General features: G+C 38.3%; 1 protein-coding gene across 8 annotated transcripts in view; it reads right to left on the bottom strand.

Moving 5' to 3' along the window:
• The window catches only part of SYNE2 (spectrin repeat containing nuclear envelope protein 2), a 416,774-nt gene that overhangs the window by 52,183 nt on the left and 347,007 nt on the right, over positions 1–17,584 (bottom strand). For all 8 annotated transcript variants that reach the window (XM_056810866.1, XM_056810871.1, XM_056810867.1 and 5 more), the window contains 4 exons: positions 15,392–15,626; positions 13,261–13,455; positions 4,970–5,095; positions 540–695 (listed from right to left, as the gene is read on the bottom strand). In XM_056810866.1, the coding sequence (XP_056666844.1) occupies positions 540–695; positions 4,970–5,095; positions 13,261–13,455; positions 15,392–15,626 (712 nt within the window). The remainder of the gene's footprint in view (positions 1–539; positions 696–4,969; positions 5,096–13,260; positions 13,456–15,391; positions 15,627–17,584) is intronic.

Below are 17,584 nucleotides of genomic sequence, written 5' to 3'. Positions count from 1 at the left end.
TTAGGAATCTCATTAATAAGTGGAGGTTAGGCACTCAGATGTATTAAAAACAGCTTTCCACATTTCTTCTCAAAAGGTTTTGTTTTTTTTTAAATTGATACCACACAATCGTATATTAATTTAAAACTTTCCTAGTGGCTCCATAGTTTTATATAACTGAGTAAAACTCATCTTCTCTGTTCAAGGGAATCGGCCTGGACTCTCTCCTGTAAAACAAGGATCTTTTTCCTTATTACCCCATTAGAAAATTTCCACATTTTTCTTGTTGAACTCTCCAGATAGAGCAATCACCTACCCATGGCTTCCTACTGGTGCATTCCCCCAAGTAATTTTCTATGAGATCGTTAGGAGGGAGCAAAGCTTCAGCCGGCAGCCTTCCAGACAAAGGGTCAACTTTACCAAACTCCCCTCTCAAGAAACAACAGCCCGTCTATTCTTTTCCTGAACCAAAGAAATGAAGCTTCTTTCGACTTGGCCTGACTTTAGGAGACATTTCAAAACGTCCAGAACCCGGATGCCCCTGTAGGGAAGTGACTTACTCTTAAACAGAGCTCCTCCCATTGTCTGTGCAAATGGTCTATTTGTTCCTTCAAAACCATCACATCTTCCACAAGAATGTACCGGGTTAAGTCTGCCTTCATGATATTAAGTTCCTTCAAGTTCTGAGCCCAGTTTGACAAGGATTTCTCCAGTTCCTGCATTTAAACACAAGAGAGGTGGTGGTGAGGAGGAGGAGGAGGAGGAGGAGGAGGAGAAGGAGGAGGAGGGGGGAGGGAAGGAGGGAGGGAAGGGAAAAAAATCTTCAGCCCCAAGTACGGTCTTTTCCAAACCTGTAGGCTAATCCTTTGATTGGATTTGGGGGAGGGGAGACCAGGAAAGGGGGAGGGAGCAGTAAGGCTAAGGAATTCAGCCAGAGCAGAAGCCATGATTTCCTGTTGCCTGGCCTTTTTGTACCTTCTTGGGTGGACAATTCTCCTTTCTCTGAGTTTTTAATCCTTCTGGAATAGATGAGGGGCAGTTGGGGCTTAAGGCAACGTAAAAGCCTAGCATGAGTTTAGTTTTATTACAGGAAATAACATCTTTAAAGATCTGTCCGATTAAAAACACTAGTTCTTGGCCTTTGTCACATTGTAAGGATTTTGTTAGAAAGTGTGGCTTCCCATTCTTTAGAATTGCAGATATACTGTTGCTACTGGTTACCATAGCCAAAGAAAGAAGCTAACTCGATCCCCTTATTTTTAGAGTGATCTCTTTGTTTTGATTAATATCAAAGTTCAGAATGGAAAAGAAAACAGTAGCTTATCATTTACCTGTTGACAGGTCTGGAGAAAAATAGGCATTGGTTATTAAAAAGAAGGCATTTATATAGATACAAAGGTTGGTAAAATTTCTTTAAAAATGTCTTTGGCCCTCACAACAACCCTGTTATTTATCCCCATTTTCACATCTGACGAAATGGACTCAGAGAGACATTTAGTGCTAATCAGGCAGGATTTGAACTCAGCTTTTAAAATGATACCAAATCCAGTGCTCTAGCCTCTGTGCCACCTAGTTATATTAATAATGCAATGTTTGTCAAGAAGAAATTTTTTTACTTTCTATGAAATAATCAAGACAGATTCTTTCACAAGGAAACTGAAACTGGCCAAACTGGCTGAAATACCCAAAGTTTGTTTTTCACATTTTATAGAGCTCGATTCATATCTGTCAACTGAAATTTTAAAGAAAGCAAAGCATTATTTATATCCATAAAGGGAAAACTGAGGGGAGCCAGGTGGTGCAGTAGAGTGCAGGCCTTGAAGTAAGGAGGACCAGGGTTCAAATCTGGTCTCGGATACTTACTGTGTGACTCCAGATAAGCCACAGTAACTCTGTTTACCTCAGTTTTCTTAAATGAGCTAGAGAAGAAAATAGCAAAGCTTTCCAGTATCTCTGTCAAAAAATAAAATCCCAACTGCAAAGAGTAGGATACCAACAAAAAAGAGAAAGCTGCTAGTAGGCAAAACTTAAAAGGGATGTTTAGCTATATCCAATCAAGAAGAATTTTGCATACAATTAAAGGAAGGTTAGCTTGGTTTAGTTAATAGAAGTAGCTTTTGAAATAAGATCTAGTTCAAGTTCTGCCTCAGACACATAAACTGTGTGACTGGGCAAGTCACTTTTCAGGGCCCCAGGCAATTGTCAAAACTTATAAATTAAAAAATGGCTTCAAGATCTGTTAATAATGAGTTTCCTTATGGGAGATCCCTATTAAGTGAAAAGAAATGACCAGTTTGTCTGGACAAAAAAAAAAGACTGTCAGTTTGGGAAGCTTTTAGAGAGCATGGAAATATTTAATCACATCTTTCATTAGGAAAAGTACAATGAAAACTTTTTTTTACTAGATTACTCCTTCCTTTATTTCTTTCTAATTCAGTGACCTGCCCAGGGTCACACAGCAAGGACATGTCAGAGGTCATATCTGAACCCAGCGCCTCCCATCTCTAGGCCTGGCTCATGGTCCACTGAGCCACCTAGCTGCCCTCTTAGCACCTTTTATTTCCTGAATACTTCAAAATGTGCTCAAATTTTTTCAACCATTGAGAGGAAGGTGGGTTGAGCACCAAAGCAGCAACATCATTTCCTAAGAAAGGCAAGTAAAAAAACAAATACAAATTCTATCCAGCAATTAGAGGTGTTCACATCCTGCTTAGGGAGATGTCTTCATATATCTATTTATAGGAGGCCCAGTTTAAAGAAACTGTTGGTTTGCTAGGCTGTGGTTTGTATACATTTGTTTGCATTAGCCTTCCTTGTTAGACTGTGAGCTCCTTGAAGGCAGCAACTATCTTTTGCCCTTAGTGCTTGCACATAGAAGATGCTTAATAAATATTTGTTATTGATTGATTTTAGGGATTCATTAAAAAAACAATCAGGAGGGGGCATCTTGGTGGCTCAGTGGATAGAGAGCCAGGCTTGGAGACAGGAAGTTCTGGGTTCAAATTTGACCTCAAATACTTCCTAGCTGTGTGACTCCTGGCAAAGCACTTAATCCCAATTGCTTAGCCTTTACCATTCTTCTGCCTTAAAACCAATACAATGTAAGACTGAACAAGGGTTATTTTTTTTAAAAATCAGAAAATTAAAAATTTTTACCCTATTATCCATCCTAATGAAAGGGGCATGGATAATTCAAAGAACCACAACACTGGGAGGGGGGGAATAATAAATTCAATGCCTTCTTTGGCAACATCTTTATAATCAGCTCTACTTTAATCTGTGAATGCTGCACATATATGGTAAGCACCACTGAGGGGAAAAGGGCTGGTATTTAGAAAAAATTATTTTGGATCATACATGTAGATTCTTGAATTTACTGAATTTATCCTCATGACAGGAAGAAAGGTTTCAAATTGCCCAGGACCCTAACAATATAAAGTTCAAGGTAAAATTCAAAGGTTCTTATTTGATCCTTTTCACTTCCTTCTGCCTTAAGTGTCTTAGCAAACACAGTGTCCAAGTAGACTATAGAAACCCCCAAACTTGTAGCCATATGGTATCTGAAAGCCTCCCAAGTTCAATTAGTTTGAAAGTTGAAGACCTCAAGGTTGACCTTGCCACATGAGAATTTCTCAGGAGGGAAAGCCCAACTTCACAAATTTCAGATTAGCAATTAACCTTACAGTACTTTAGGTGGAGCTAGCAATCTTAATCAGGTGTAAAGTATCTTTCTTTTGGTCCCAGTAGTTTCTCCCTTTGTGTCAAAGTCCTTTTCCAAGATAGCCCAGCCCTTGGCTGGATCTTTCCATTTTGTGTCCATTGTAAAACATCAGCCTCAACCAGATAATCCTGTCTAGGACTCCACATTTTCTTTGTAGCCAATGTAAAGCCAATCAACTATACTTTCCAGTATTCAGTTCCCTTAAAAGGTATATAAGTTCCCCAAATTCTTTTATTCCTCAGAGCTGTCAATCTAGCACAGTTGGCACTCCTAGGTGTAGATAGCCAGTGTGGATGCCTTGAGGAAAGTACCCAACTAATCTCCTGATTAAAGACGTGGTTTTTCTTACTATTTAATAGTTCTGTGTTTTTTCCAGTTCAACAACCGAAAGCTATGGAATTGTGGCACTGTGAAAACAGAAATCTAGGACTTTTTATTCTCACTGAAATTGCTCTTCTGCAGAAGTCTTACTAACTAAATGCCTTCCAGTTTTCTCTTATTTATATCTAAATTTAACCAGAGAGATCCAAAGTATGACAGATGCTATGGTTCTTATTTTCCTGTCATTGTTTGGTCTGAAGCCACTCACATAGTTTAGGAACCCTTTCAATTTGGTTTCACTACACAACTGAGAAATTGGATAGAAGGAATGTGTTGTGTGTGTTTTTTAAGTGATTATCAGTTTCTACTGCATATCAAATGACTGATAGGAAACTTCATTCCAACTGGTCCATTTTTCTACCCACAGGATTCTACCTTCTCAGTCTCCATATCAAAAAACTGTTTGTCCTAGAATTTTTGTCATTGAGATCAAGTCTGGTGAATCCAGTCTGGTTAGTTTTGTGAAAGAAATTTGCTCAAGAGAAAAAATAAATTCTGGCCTCTTGAAGAAAAAAATCATCTAAAATGTCCCTTTTCTCTTTTTTACTTTAGAGTCAAGGTTTGTGATAAATTAATAACTTTCAGAGTAAGCTCAGGGACTCTTTTTGCTTTGGGATTAGTTGAACAAAATGCCGAAATCCTCAGGGTTATTAAAAGTTAATTTTTGCTCTTAAAAATTGTCATTTCTACACCTTTATCTGAAAAAACATTAAAATTTTGGTTTCTACAGAGATCAGAGTTTCATGTGAGACTGGATGATGAGTATTTCTCAATAAAATAGGGAATTTGTCAGCTGGACTGGAGAAAACAGGAGGGCAGAATCAAGCATCTCAAAGACTTAGAGAACATCTAAGAAATTATTTTGTAAAATGGCTCATATTTCAATACCTTAATCAGTTCCTTTTCTTTATAGAGCTCCTCATATGGTTCTGGGAGAGGATCTTTAATTTTTGCCTTTAAAGTATGCAGCCTGCTTTCCAACTCCTTGATTTGCTTTTCACATCGATCCCAGGTCTGTTTGAAAAACATTGTAAAGAAAGATCATGAATAGCCTAGTTAATGAGTAAATTCATTCATTCTGTGCTTTTTCGTATTAAAAGTGTTTTACAAAACACACAGAATCCCAGTTCTTCATCTTAAAGTATCATGTAAAGAAAGGAACTAAGACCATTTGTGAATTACATACATTGGGTTAAATGGCAGCCAGCACACAGTAAGTGCTTAATAAATGCAGCTAGGTGGTACAGTGGTTATAGCATAGAACTTGGAGCCAAGAAAACCCGTGTTCAAATCTGGCCTCTGTGCCAGATCTCTATCTGTGTGACCCTGGGCAAATCATTTATCTCTTTGCCTCAATTTCCTCATCTGTAAAATGAGCCAGATAAGGAAATGGCAACCCAGTGTCTTTGCCAAGAAAACTCCAAAAGGGGTCACAGAAGACATAATACTGAAAATGACTAAACAACACCAATCATGCTTGATGATTGATTTACCAATAGTTATTTAGTCATTCTAATGGCCCAAAATGATTTCTAATTTTAGTATCTTTAATAAGCATTTAAATCTTTTCTTTGCATAAGAAGGTGTGTCAGGGAGGGGAGATCTAATAATAATGAGTAATAATAATAGCTAGCATTTGCATCTAGCTTTAAGGTTTGCAAAGCACTTTCATTTAACCCTCACAATGACCCTGTGTGGTAGGTGCCATTATTATCCCCATTTTACTGAGGCTATGAGAAGTTGTAACTTGCCCAGGATCACACAGCTACTAAATGTCTGAGGCAAGATTTGAAATTAGATCTTTCTGGTTGCAATTCTAGAACTCTATCCATTGTGCCATCTAGATCCAAAGGAGATACGACTGAGTTTGCAATATAAAATACATATAATATAATGTAATATAATGTGATGATATAACATAACACCATACAATACAGTATACAAATACAGGAGAGATATGATTGATTCAAGGAAGACAGTAATATGGCTATGGGGAGGGAGGTCCAGGATATATTATAAGAAATTTGAGGACAGGCAGGTTACTTCAGTTGGGGGAGGGTGTCTTAGGGAAGATTTAGTGAACAATGCACCTGAATTGGGCCACAAACATTTGTTGAAGGTAGAATTTCAACAGATGGATGAGAAGAATATGTTTCTACTACCGAGTTGCCTGACATGTAAAAGTAACATATTTAATGAAAGTGTAAAATACTGATAAAATGTGGTTAAACAATACAGTCAAATAAAAGCATTTCTTTCTCTAGCACAAGGGAGGGAGGGAGAAAGGGAAGGAGGAAGATACCTGGGGATTTTAATGTAACCAACAAATAAATAAATTAATAAAAGTAAAAACATTTCCTATCTAGAACTCAGAAAAATGGAAATTTAAATATCAGAAACACAGCAGAGAACTAAAAGAGGAGAAGAAAATGCTTCAAAACAGAATTATAACAAAATAAAACACAAAAGTAATGTTACGGGTTCATAGAGCCAAAGCAATAGTTTAAATTCTAACTTCTTTTTATAGCTAAGGAAAGTGAGGCCAAGGGAGGTGACAATGCCTAAGTTAACAGAGATGTTATTACAAGTCAGAGGTGAAATTTGAACTTGGGTCTTCTGATTATAGAATCAAGGCTTTTCCCCCCCTTTACCACTTGTACTGTGATCACTGGAGACCTCCATTCAAGCCCTTTACTCAGAGGCTATTTGATTATTTGTAAACAATTCTATGAGAATCAATTATCTGATTTCCAAACACATAGTAAAAAAGAAAGCAAAGTAAGACGATGGTCTAGACAGGTATACTTGAAAGATGACAGACAGCTGGCAACTTGACATCCATGGATCATAGATTTAGCTAGTGCTGGAAGGAAACTTTGAGGTCATCTAATCTAAGGGAAAAGATGTAGAAAATGTAAAAGACATAAGAACTCAAAAAGCCTGGTAGACCTCAGAGGGTAACAATAAGGAAGAAACCACAGAGGAGTTCTTAAATGAGTTTTTTGTACCATGGACCTTACTGGTGAAATTTATTGACCTCTCATTACTCAAAATAATATGTGTTTGTTTTTTTTTTAAACACCCTTACCTTCTGTCTTAGAATCAATACTAAGTATTACTTCCAAGGCGGAAGAGTGATAAGGGCTGGCAATGGGGATTAAGTGACTTGTCCAGAATCACAAAGCTAGGAAGTGTCTGAGACTAGATTTGAACCCAGGACCTTCTGTCTCCAGGGTTGGCTCTCTATAGCCTGAACTATCTGGCTGAACCAGAATAATGTCTTTAAATGTATAGTGTGTGAGTGTGTGTTTAGAAAACTCTATCTGTTCAGTCGTTTCAGTAATGTCCAACTCTTCATGACCCCATTTGGGATTTTCTTGACAAAGAGAGTAGTTTGCCATTCATTTCCCAGTTCATTTTATAAATGAGGCTAACAGGGATAAGTGACTTGCCCCAAGTCATATTTGAACTCAAAAGATGAAGAGACTAAGGATTTTGTTTTGTTCATTTTAAAAGTAGAAATAAAAGGGAGAGAAAAATAAATACACTACAGAAAAATGGAGGAAGAAGAAATTCACAATTTTACATATATGACTGCTCAAGAATAAGTCTACAATCATGAAGGTATTAGGAATGGAAAAAGGAGGAGTGATAATACACAAAGAGTTTGGTGTTAATATACATTAAACTCTACTGGACAATAGGCAGGGTAAGTGAGAGATTATAGGAAGTTCAGAGTTAAGGAGAGAATAGTCACTAGCAAATAAAATTCTTAGGATATAACATAAAGAAGGAATTATAAAGCGTGAACAAGTAAAAAGAACTAGAAAAGGGCCTGGGTTCATAAAGAAGGGACATAACACATCAAATGTTGATCAGTTGCTTCTATTTTTCCACATTCTTAATTGCAAAAGGAAGCAGGAGAGAGGAAAAATATATAAAATATCTACATAATCATGAATGTGGATAGGATTAATGCATCCATAAAACAGAAGGGGGTACCAGAATGAATCAGAAATCAGAATCTAATAATAATCATATTATTATCATATTGTTATTCTCAAGAAATATACTTGGAACACAAGAATTCACAGGGTTAAAATGAGGAACTAGAGAAAAATTTATTCTACCTTGTGCAAACTGAAAAAAGTATGACCTTTAGCAATGTAACAGTAAAAATAGCCATAGGTTAAAGAAATAAATGAGTTATGACTCTTTCAAAAGGGATAAATTAGCATAACTAGGGAAATAAGCTTTTCTTAGGCAACACAGATACTAAATATACAAATACCTAATGCCATAAGTACCCCTAAGTACATAAAGGAAAAGTAAATAGAGGTCATTTTTCGAGGCTCTGTCTTGGGTCATCTTTTTTCTCTTCCTCAATACAATTTCCCTTGTTGATCTCATTATCTTCCACAGATTCAATTATCGTCTCTATTTGAATGATTCTCAGATCTATTTATCCGGCCCTCTTAACCTCTAAATTTCTTATGAGAATGATGTATTAAGAGCATCCTTTATGAAAATGAGACAAAAAAAGAGGCTTTTGATATCATTTTTCTGTAACATACCACTTCTTTATAGTTATACAACTGACTTTAAAGTAGGGAGGGGTTATAATATTCCAATTCATTAATTTCAAGAAAGAATTTGTTTTGGTAGATCAAAATACAGCTTCTCTCTCATCAGACAAGATGTCTCGCATACATTCAATGAAATCATTCAAAACTTCATCACAGAAATGTAACTAAAAAAAATTTTGTTGAATAAGTCTCAAAATATTCACAAATAGTATTTTTATTGGGGGGTACCCCTCCCAGTGAAAGGACTAGATCAAAAACAAACTAGCCTATTAACATTGAAATAACTTTGTTCAATAAGTCTCAAAATTATTTGCAAAAGGTATTTTTATTAGGGAAAGTCCCTCCCATTGTAAGAATGACATAAAAAGTGAACTGTCCCATCAATATTGAAATAACTTTGTTCAATAAATCTCAAAATCATTTGCAAAAGGTATTTTTATTAGGCAAAGTCCCTTTCAGTATAAAGATGAAAAAGAAAGGAAACTGTCCTATTAACACTGAAGTTCTCCAAATGTTCCTATTCACAGAAGACACTGGCCTAATGGAATCAAAACTTAGAACACTACAAAGCCTTCTTGGTGAAATTCACAATAATATGAAATGAGATAATAATTATAAATCCCTCTGCAAATCTTAAAGCAATATATGAATACTAGCCATTATTATTGAGATTTTTCTAGCCATTCATATTAGATAAACAAGTTGAATTAAAAATTGCATTTTAGCACATGTAGTGACACACAGCTATTAAAATCTGAATGGGCAGGTCTTCTTTTAAATTAATTTTGGATAAATAACTGGTGTGTTTATCTTGGATAAATTTGTGTGACAAGAATTGAGATTAGAATAGATTGAAAGCACTGGTAAATTCCCTCAAATGCTCAGTTATAAAAGCTCATCTCCTGAAAGAAACTCCTACTAGGAGCATGGAACATCAGGACATTACTTGACAGAGAGAATACTCCAAGACCTGAGAGAAGAACAGCTCTAATCAGTAAAGAACTGGCGCGATATAACATCGACATCGCAGCCTTAAGTGAAACACGCTTACCAGAAGAGGGATCACTCAGCGAACCCACCACGGGATATACTTTCTTCTGGAAAGGTAGAGCCTCAAATGAAGACAGAATTCACGGTGTTGGCCTGGCCATCAAGACCAGTTTGCTCAAACAGCTGCCAGACTTGCCTGTGGGCATCAGCGAGAGGCTCATGAAGATCCGTTTGCCTCTCAGCAAAGACCGGTATGCCACAATCATCAGCGCATATGCCCCAACACTGACCAGCACAGAGGAGAACATCGAGCAGTTCTACTCTGACCTGAGTGCCATCCTGCACTCAGTGCCCACAAATGACAAGCTGATACTACTGGGAGACTTCAATGCCCGTGTTGGCCAGGACCATGAAAGATGGAAAGGAGTGCTCGGCAAACACGGCATGGGCAAAATGAACAACAACGGCCTACTGCTACTCAGCAAATGCTCAGAGTTTGAACTCACCATCACGAACACTGTGTTCAGAATGTCGAACAAATATAAAACAACGTGGATGCACCCAAGATCAAAACAGTGGCATCTCATTGACTATATCATTGTACGCCGGCGAGACATCCAGGATGTAAAGATCACCAGAGCCATGAGAGGAGCTGAATGCTGGACAGACCACTGATTGGTTAGAGCGACTCTTCAAATGCGCATTGCGCCTTGCCATCCAAAACACGCCCAGACAGTTTGTGCATTTTACAACGTGAGTCGTCTTAGAGATCCATCTTATTTGCAAACATTCCAGTCCTGCCTGGACAACAAGCTGTCTGCCAAGGGACCACTCACTGGAAGCTCAACTGAGAAATGGAACCAGTTCAGAGACGCAGTGAAGGAAACATCAAAGGCAGTCCTAGGCCCAGAACAACGCAACCACCAGGACTGGTTCAACGAGACCAACACTGCTATTGAAGACCTATTGAGCAAGAAGAACAAAGCCTTTATGGAGTGGCAAAATAAGCCAAATTCTGCTCCTAAAAAGGACAGATTCAAGTCTCTCCAAGCCACAGTGCAGCGTGAGATCAGGAAGATGCAAGACCAATGGTGGGAAAAAAAGGCAGAAGAAATCCAGCGGTTTGCTAATATGAAAAACCACAATTTTTCAGTGCCCTCAAGACTGTCTATGGGCCATCAAAACCCACCACCACTCCCTTGCTATCCTCTGACAGTGACACTCTCATAAAAGATAAAAAAGGCATCAGCAACAGGTGGAATGAACACTTCAGTCAGCTTCTCAACCGACCCTCTTCAGTCGACCAAAGCGCCCTTGACCAGATCCCCCAAAAACCGCTCCATTGAACAACTTGATGTCCCTCCTTCAATAGAGGAAGTCCAAAAAGCCATTAAACAAATGAGTGCAGGCAAGGCACCCAGTAAAGATGGGATCCTAACCAAGGTGTACAAGCCCTTAAATGGAAAGGTGCTCCAGGCATTCTACATAGTACTGACCAGCATATGGGAAGAGGAAGACATGCCCCCAGAACTCAGAGATGCCTCCATCGTAGCCCTATACAAGAACAAAGGCGCACGAGCAGCCTGTGACAACTACAGAGGCATCTCACTACTCTCCACTGCTGGAAAGATCCTCGCCCGTGTTATACTCAACAGACTCCTGTCATCTGTTTCAGAGCAGAACCTGCCTGAATCACAATGTGGCTTCCGATCAGATTGCAGCACCATCGACATGGTCTTCACGGTGAGGCAAATGCAGGAAAAATGCCTTGAGCAGAACCTGAGTCTCTACATTGTCTTCATAGACCTGACGAAGGCAGTCAACACAATGAACAGGGACGCATTGTGGGTGATCCTTAGCAAGCTTGGTTGCCCAGCAAAATTTGTCAAACTGATCCAACTCTTTCATGTTGACATGACAGGGGAAGTCCTATCTGGTGGAGAGACTTCCAATCGCTTCAACATCTCCAATGGCATGAAACAAGGCTGTGTCCTCACTCTGGTACTATTCAACCTATTTTTCACCCAGGTATTACGACATGCTGTGATGGATCTAGACCTGGGCATCTACATCAAATACCAACTGGATGGCTCACTATTTGACCTTCGCTGCCTGACTGCAAAAACAAAGACAACAGAGAGACTCATCCTGGAAGCTCTCTTTGCCCACCAAGACTGTGCTCTCATGGCCCACCAAGAAAATCATCTCCAAACCATTGTGGACAGGTTCTCCACCGCAACAAAACTGTTTGGCCTGACTATCAGCCTCAGCAAAACAGAGGTGCTCTTCCAACCTGCAGCAGGGAGGCCAACTAACCAGCCGTGCATTATAATCGACGGCACGCAGCTTTCCAACGTCAACACTTTCAAGTACCTGGGCAGCACCATTGCCAACGACGGGTCCCTAGACCACGAGATTAATGCCAGGATCCAAAAGGCCAGCCAGGCACTTGGGCGGCTGCACTCCAAAGTCCTCCAACACAGCGGTGTGAGCACTGTGACGAAGCTCAAAGTGTATAACGCAGTGGTCCTCAGCTCGCTCCTGTATGGTTGTGAGACATGGACACTGTACTGGAAGCACATGAAACAGCTGGAGCAATTCCATCAACACTCCCTCCGGTCAATCATGAGGATCCGATGGCAGGACCAAATCACCAACCAGGAAGTCCTCGACAGAGCCAACTCCACCAGCATTGAAGTCCTGGTCCTCAAAACCCAGCTACGATGGTCTGGACACGTCATCTGCATGGACCCACAGCGAATACCAAGACAGGTATTCTATGGTGAACTGTCAGCTGGACTCAGGAAACAAGGCCGACCAAAGAAAAGATTCAAGGATCAGCTAAAGTCCAACTTGAAGTGGGCTGGCATCACACCAAAGCAACTAGAACTCGCTGCCTCTGACAGAAGCAGCTGGCGAACCCACATTAACCACGCCGCCGCCACCTTTGAAGATGAGCGACGTCGATGTCTTGCTGCTGCGCGTGAACGCCGACACCAGGCCACAGCCGCACCTCCCGTAACAACTGGCGTCCCATGCCCCATGTGCCACAAACTCTGCGCCTCAGCCTTTGGACTTCAAAGCCACATGAGGGTACACCGTAGATGAAACTGCACAAAGTCAATAGTCATTCTCGATCACAGAGAGACTACTACTATATAAAACTATATCATAAGACACCATAATCCTGGAAGAATTAAATAACAAATATGCCAAAGAGCTATGTGAAATAGCCATCTAAAAGATGAAATACAATACCAAAAATGATTTACTAAAGAAATTTTTGAGTCATGTAACAAAAAAAGATGGCTGAGTCATATAACAAGATTCAGAGGCAAGAAGACAGATGAACAAGTACCCTGAGAAACAAAAGGAACAAGAGGAAGGTCTCAAGTGCATTTAGGTAGATCCTCTGTGAAAGTCATATACAAAGGAGACACAGAGAATGGGAGAGGCATTAGAATCTGAAATTGTAGAAAGAATAACCAACCATATTTATGAAGTCATTGATCCAAAGTATAAATTTCCTATGATATCAAAGAGCAAAGAGGAAATGAAATGTGCTTGAATATTGTAGATTTAAAAAATAACAGGGCTGTTTACCTCAATAGTGCTTTGGAATTGTTTGGTTATTTCAGCTACTTGAAATTGGCTATTCTTCCAGGTATCCTGCAATTCCCTGGTTTTCCTATCAATGGAATCCTTGGTCTCTGGATCAGCTATCATCAATAACTTTCTCCCTGCTTCCAAGATGAGTGTACAGGTAGTTTGCTGTCTCTGAAGAAGTACTTCTTTGTTCTAAAAAACAAGAAAAAGGATTTGCTTATGTCAATGAATCTCCGGATGTGGTTCCCAGATCTCTGGGGGTTCCTGAGTTCAAGAGGTCTCTGAGGTCAAAACTATTTTCATGATAATTCTAGAGTTGTTTTCCTATTCAAATATTTATCTTTTTTTCCCCCTACTAAATATCAATGTGAGGACAGAATTTCTTCATGTGCTCCAACCACAACAATCTGTTATATTAAAAGTAGAATCAGATAGAATTCAACTGTCTTCTATTAACCCAGACTTAATGTCAGTTGTCATACAACCCAGACAGTTGTATTCTATCTGATTTAGATTTGAAAAAAACAAAACAAAACATCAAACAGTGCCACTCTTCTCACTAAATTTTTGTTATGGAAAATAGAATTATTTTTCATTAAAATGTTATTTTTAATATATAATGATTTATTATTGTTATTTTAAATGAATTAATAGTTTAAGAATGTGTCAGGCTAATTTCCTAATATGATAAAAATCAATAGCTATAACCCATATAAACAAAAGCACTTTAAGTCTTCAATAATTTCTAAGAATATAGAGGAGTCCTCAATAGCTTTTACAAATTGTAAAGGAGTCCTTAGAACAAAAAGCTTGGAAATCCCTCATTTAGAATTATGCTATGCCCAGAATATGAAAGTTTGAGTATCTTCCTTGTTGAACTATGCTTAATTTTTAATAATACAAATATGTAGGAGACAGGGAGAGGAAAAGACTAAATTGTGTGTGAATATTACATTTCCTCATCACAGTCATGGTTTATATATGTAACCAAGTAGGAAGCAAACTCCCACGAGTGTACCCCTTACAGGAATTCTTTTCATTTCAATATAAGATTTGACCAGGCAGATTAGATAGGCAGGCAACAAAGATTATTAAATGCTATGTGCCAGGCATTATGTTAAACTCTGAGGACTAAAAACAAGCTTACAAAAAGCAAATCCCAAATGCAGTTCAAAGAAAATCCAGACAAATTAGAAATAGCCTTCATTAAATGAAGATTTAGAAGGTTATTCAGTTAAGGAGTTATTGGAAATGTAGCACCTTAGACATAGGATCAGAGATTCTAATGAACTGTGGTTATTATTATTATTATTTTAGTGGTAGCTTTCTTCTAACACAAAAAGTCATGTTTAATAACTTAAGATAATTTACCTGAAATAGAGAAAGGAAAAAAAAAACCCTAAGGGTATGTTGAACAGTAGAAGAGTATAGGCTAAATATAGTATTACAAGTCTAAAAACATATTTATGCATAAAGTTCTGGAATTGTTTTGAGAGCTGAAACTATTTTCTTCTTTTCTTTGTGTTCCCAACACTTTAAATAGTGCCTGGCACATACTAAATAAATGCTTTTCAACTTGTTGATTAGTTTCTATGAAACATGACCTAAACATGACCTAGTCAATAATCTTTTTTTGTTTAATAAAAGATCTTGTTTAGCTTTTCATGGTGCAAATATTGGGTAGACTTTTTTTTAATCCTTACTTTCTGACTTAGAACTGATACCAAGTTATCAGTTCCAAGGCAGAAGAACTGTAAGGGCTAGGCAAATAAGGTTAAGTGACTTGCCCAAGGTCACATAGCTAGAAAGTGTCTGGGGACAGATCTGAACATAGGACTTCCTGTCTCCTACCTCTCTAGTCACTGAGTCACATGGCTGAACCTCTGGATTGACTTTTAAAGGATTCTATTACAGCATTTTGTTCAATTCAAAAACAACAACCCATTTTTCTTCTTGTTTAACCATAGCTTACTTTGTTGCTTGGGATATTTGAAATGGGGGGGAAAACAATTAAAACAAGCTTACAAAAAGCAAATCCCAATTGCAGTTCAAAGAAAATCCTAAATTGAAAACCCAAATCTGTCATTGCCCCTAAAATACACTCCATAGTTATTGTTATCAGCAATACCTTGAGATCATGAATAAGACTTCTAATTTGGCAAAGACTATAACAATCTCGGCTCTTAATTGCAGACAGGAAATGGTCGGTATCAGTAAGGAAATGGATCACATTCTGTAGAGAAGCATTGAAGCGTTGCCATTCTTTCACCCGCTCATTGATGGTGTTCTTCCTCTGTTGAGCCCTTTGGGTAGCATCTTGCCACTGCTCTTTCAACATTGTGAGTTTCATAACAAATTCCGTTCTTAGGAAAAACAAAATGTTTATTGGGTATTATTACGATATATTTTGACTGGACCTGATTTCCCCACTGGAAGGACAACCAATAACAGCATGATAGTGGAAGCCTGGGTACATTATTTGTATTGGCAAAGATCATAACAAGTCTGACTTTTTAAGTCCCAGGGAGTTGCTTGAGCCACATAGGGTCAAAAATGAGATTAGAAACCAGGTGTTCGTCATCATAAGTCAAACACTCTAACCATTAGAGAATACTACCTCTATTTTATTTATATAAATTTGAAAAATCTTAGCATCAAATAAAATTTTAAAAAACGAATAGGAAGAAGTGTTTGGGTTTATCTTGGTATTGCGCCAACATAGTGACAAACATTCCCCCAAACAAAAGCTGCTTGAAAACACAGTTTGCCAACCCATGAATGATTATCACAATTATAAATAAGCTGAATGGAATCCTGATGAACAGGCAGGCATCCTGTAATGTGGTTGATTACTTGAGAGGGCTATCCATTGTACAAAAACATCAAGATTGTGCTTCCCGCAGTTCTACTATTTCAATTTCTTTTAAATAACATATTCCGTGATGGAAGATGACTTTTCCTTATCATGGAAAAGAATACATCTTGGTTAATCCTCCTGACCAGGTTTAAAAAAATTAATACTGGTACAAGTTTGAATTTATTTGTTGAGTTAGAAAGGAATGTGATTTACTGTAAAATTTAACAATTTCTCTTCGACAGGGTTCAAAGAAAGCTACAAAGATATTCAAAAGGGGGAAAAAATAAGCAAAGTAGAAATTAAAGGGACCAAGATTTAGTCAGCAGAAGAAAATGCTCACAGATGACAATAATGTAGAAATGATTATTTCCTTCCTTCTCAGAAGGCAGGTGAAGAGGAAATGGGCTTTAACTTCAACATGAGAAATTAATATAATGTTAACTAAAAGGAAGAACCCAATAGTCAGGTGTCAACACTAGGATGGATTCCCAAGGCGATCAAGGGTACCATTGTTATAGGGCCTTTTAAAATAATAGATTGTTAAATGCCAGGGTGATTAAAATATAAAGTTTAATCAAGACAAAGGTTTTGGCTATTTGACCTGTAAAGGAGTCTTAAGTCCTATAGTTCTAACTACATGTATATTGGGGAAGGGGAAATTAGGGAAGCCTTTATGATTCCCCCCCCCCCCTAAAATATACTCCATGAAATATTCTGAGCTGTCCTGGCCACTTCTGGGGAAATATGTGTTCAATACTGAAAGACTTGAGGGTGACAGAGTAATCCTCTGATAGCAGCAGCAGCAGCAGTAGTAGTAGTAGTAGTAGTAGTAGTACTAGTAAACAGGGGAGGATGAAAGAAAATTGGTTATGGAAAATATCTGGACTCTCTGATAAATCTCTCTGATTTATGAGAGGAGGTGGGGTCAGATTTCTTTTTCTCCCCTTGGCAGCAATGGCAACTGACCACACAGGAATGACTACACGGCTAGATATCAGGAATTTGACTGAATCTTCTGTTTTGTGTTTCTTTCCCAGAGCACAGGTGACTAAATAATAGTTCTGAGATGAATGCTTTTAGTCTTCCAACTACCTCATGGTGTTGAGAAGTTTGAAGTTATTGGAGATCCAGTAGGAAACCCCTCCCTTGATGTCCAAAGGAGAGTTTCAAAGAGTCTCCATAGTCTCAGAAAATGAGCAGAGAGAAGAAAAAAAGCATGCAATTTATTTATTTATTTTTAAAACCCCTTATCTTCTGTCTTGGAATCAATACTGTGTATTGGTTCCAAGGCAGAAGACTGATAAGGGCTAGGCAATGGGGATTAAGTGACTTGCCCAGGGTCACACAGCTGGGAAGTGTCTGAGGCTAGATTTGAACCCAGGACCTCCCATCTCTAGGCTTGGCTCTCAATCCACTGAGCTACCCAGCTGCCCCCTAATTTATATTTTTAAAATCTACTGATGA

Source organism: Monodelphis domestica, chromosome 1 (genome assembly GCF_027887165.1).
Source record: "Monodelphis domestica isolate mMonDom1 chromosome 1, mMonDom1.pri, whole genome shotgun sequence".
NCBI classification, from domain to species: Eukaryota; Metazoa; Chordata; class Mammalia; order Didelphimorphia; family Didelphidae; genus Monodelphis; species Monodelphis domestica.
This window is presented reverse-complemented; position numbering and strand designations above follow the sequence as displayed.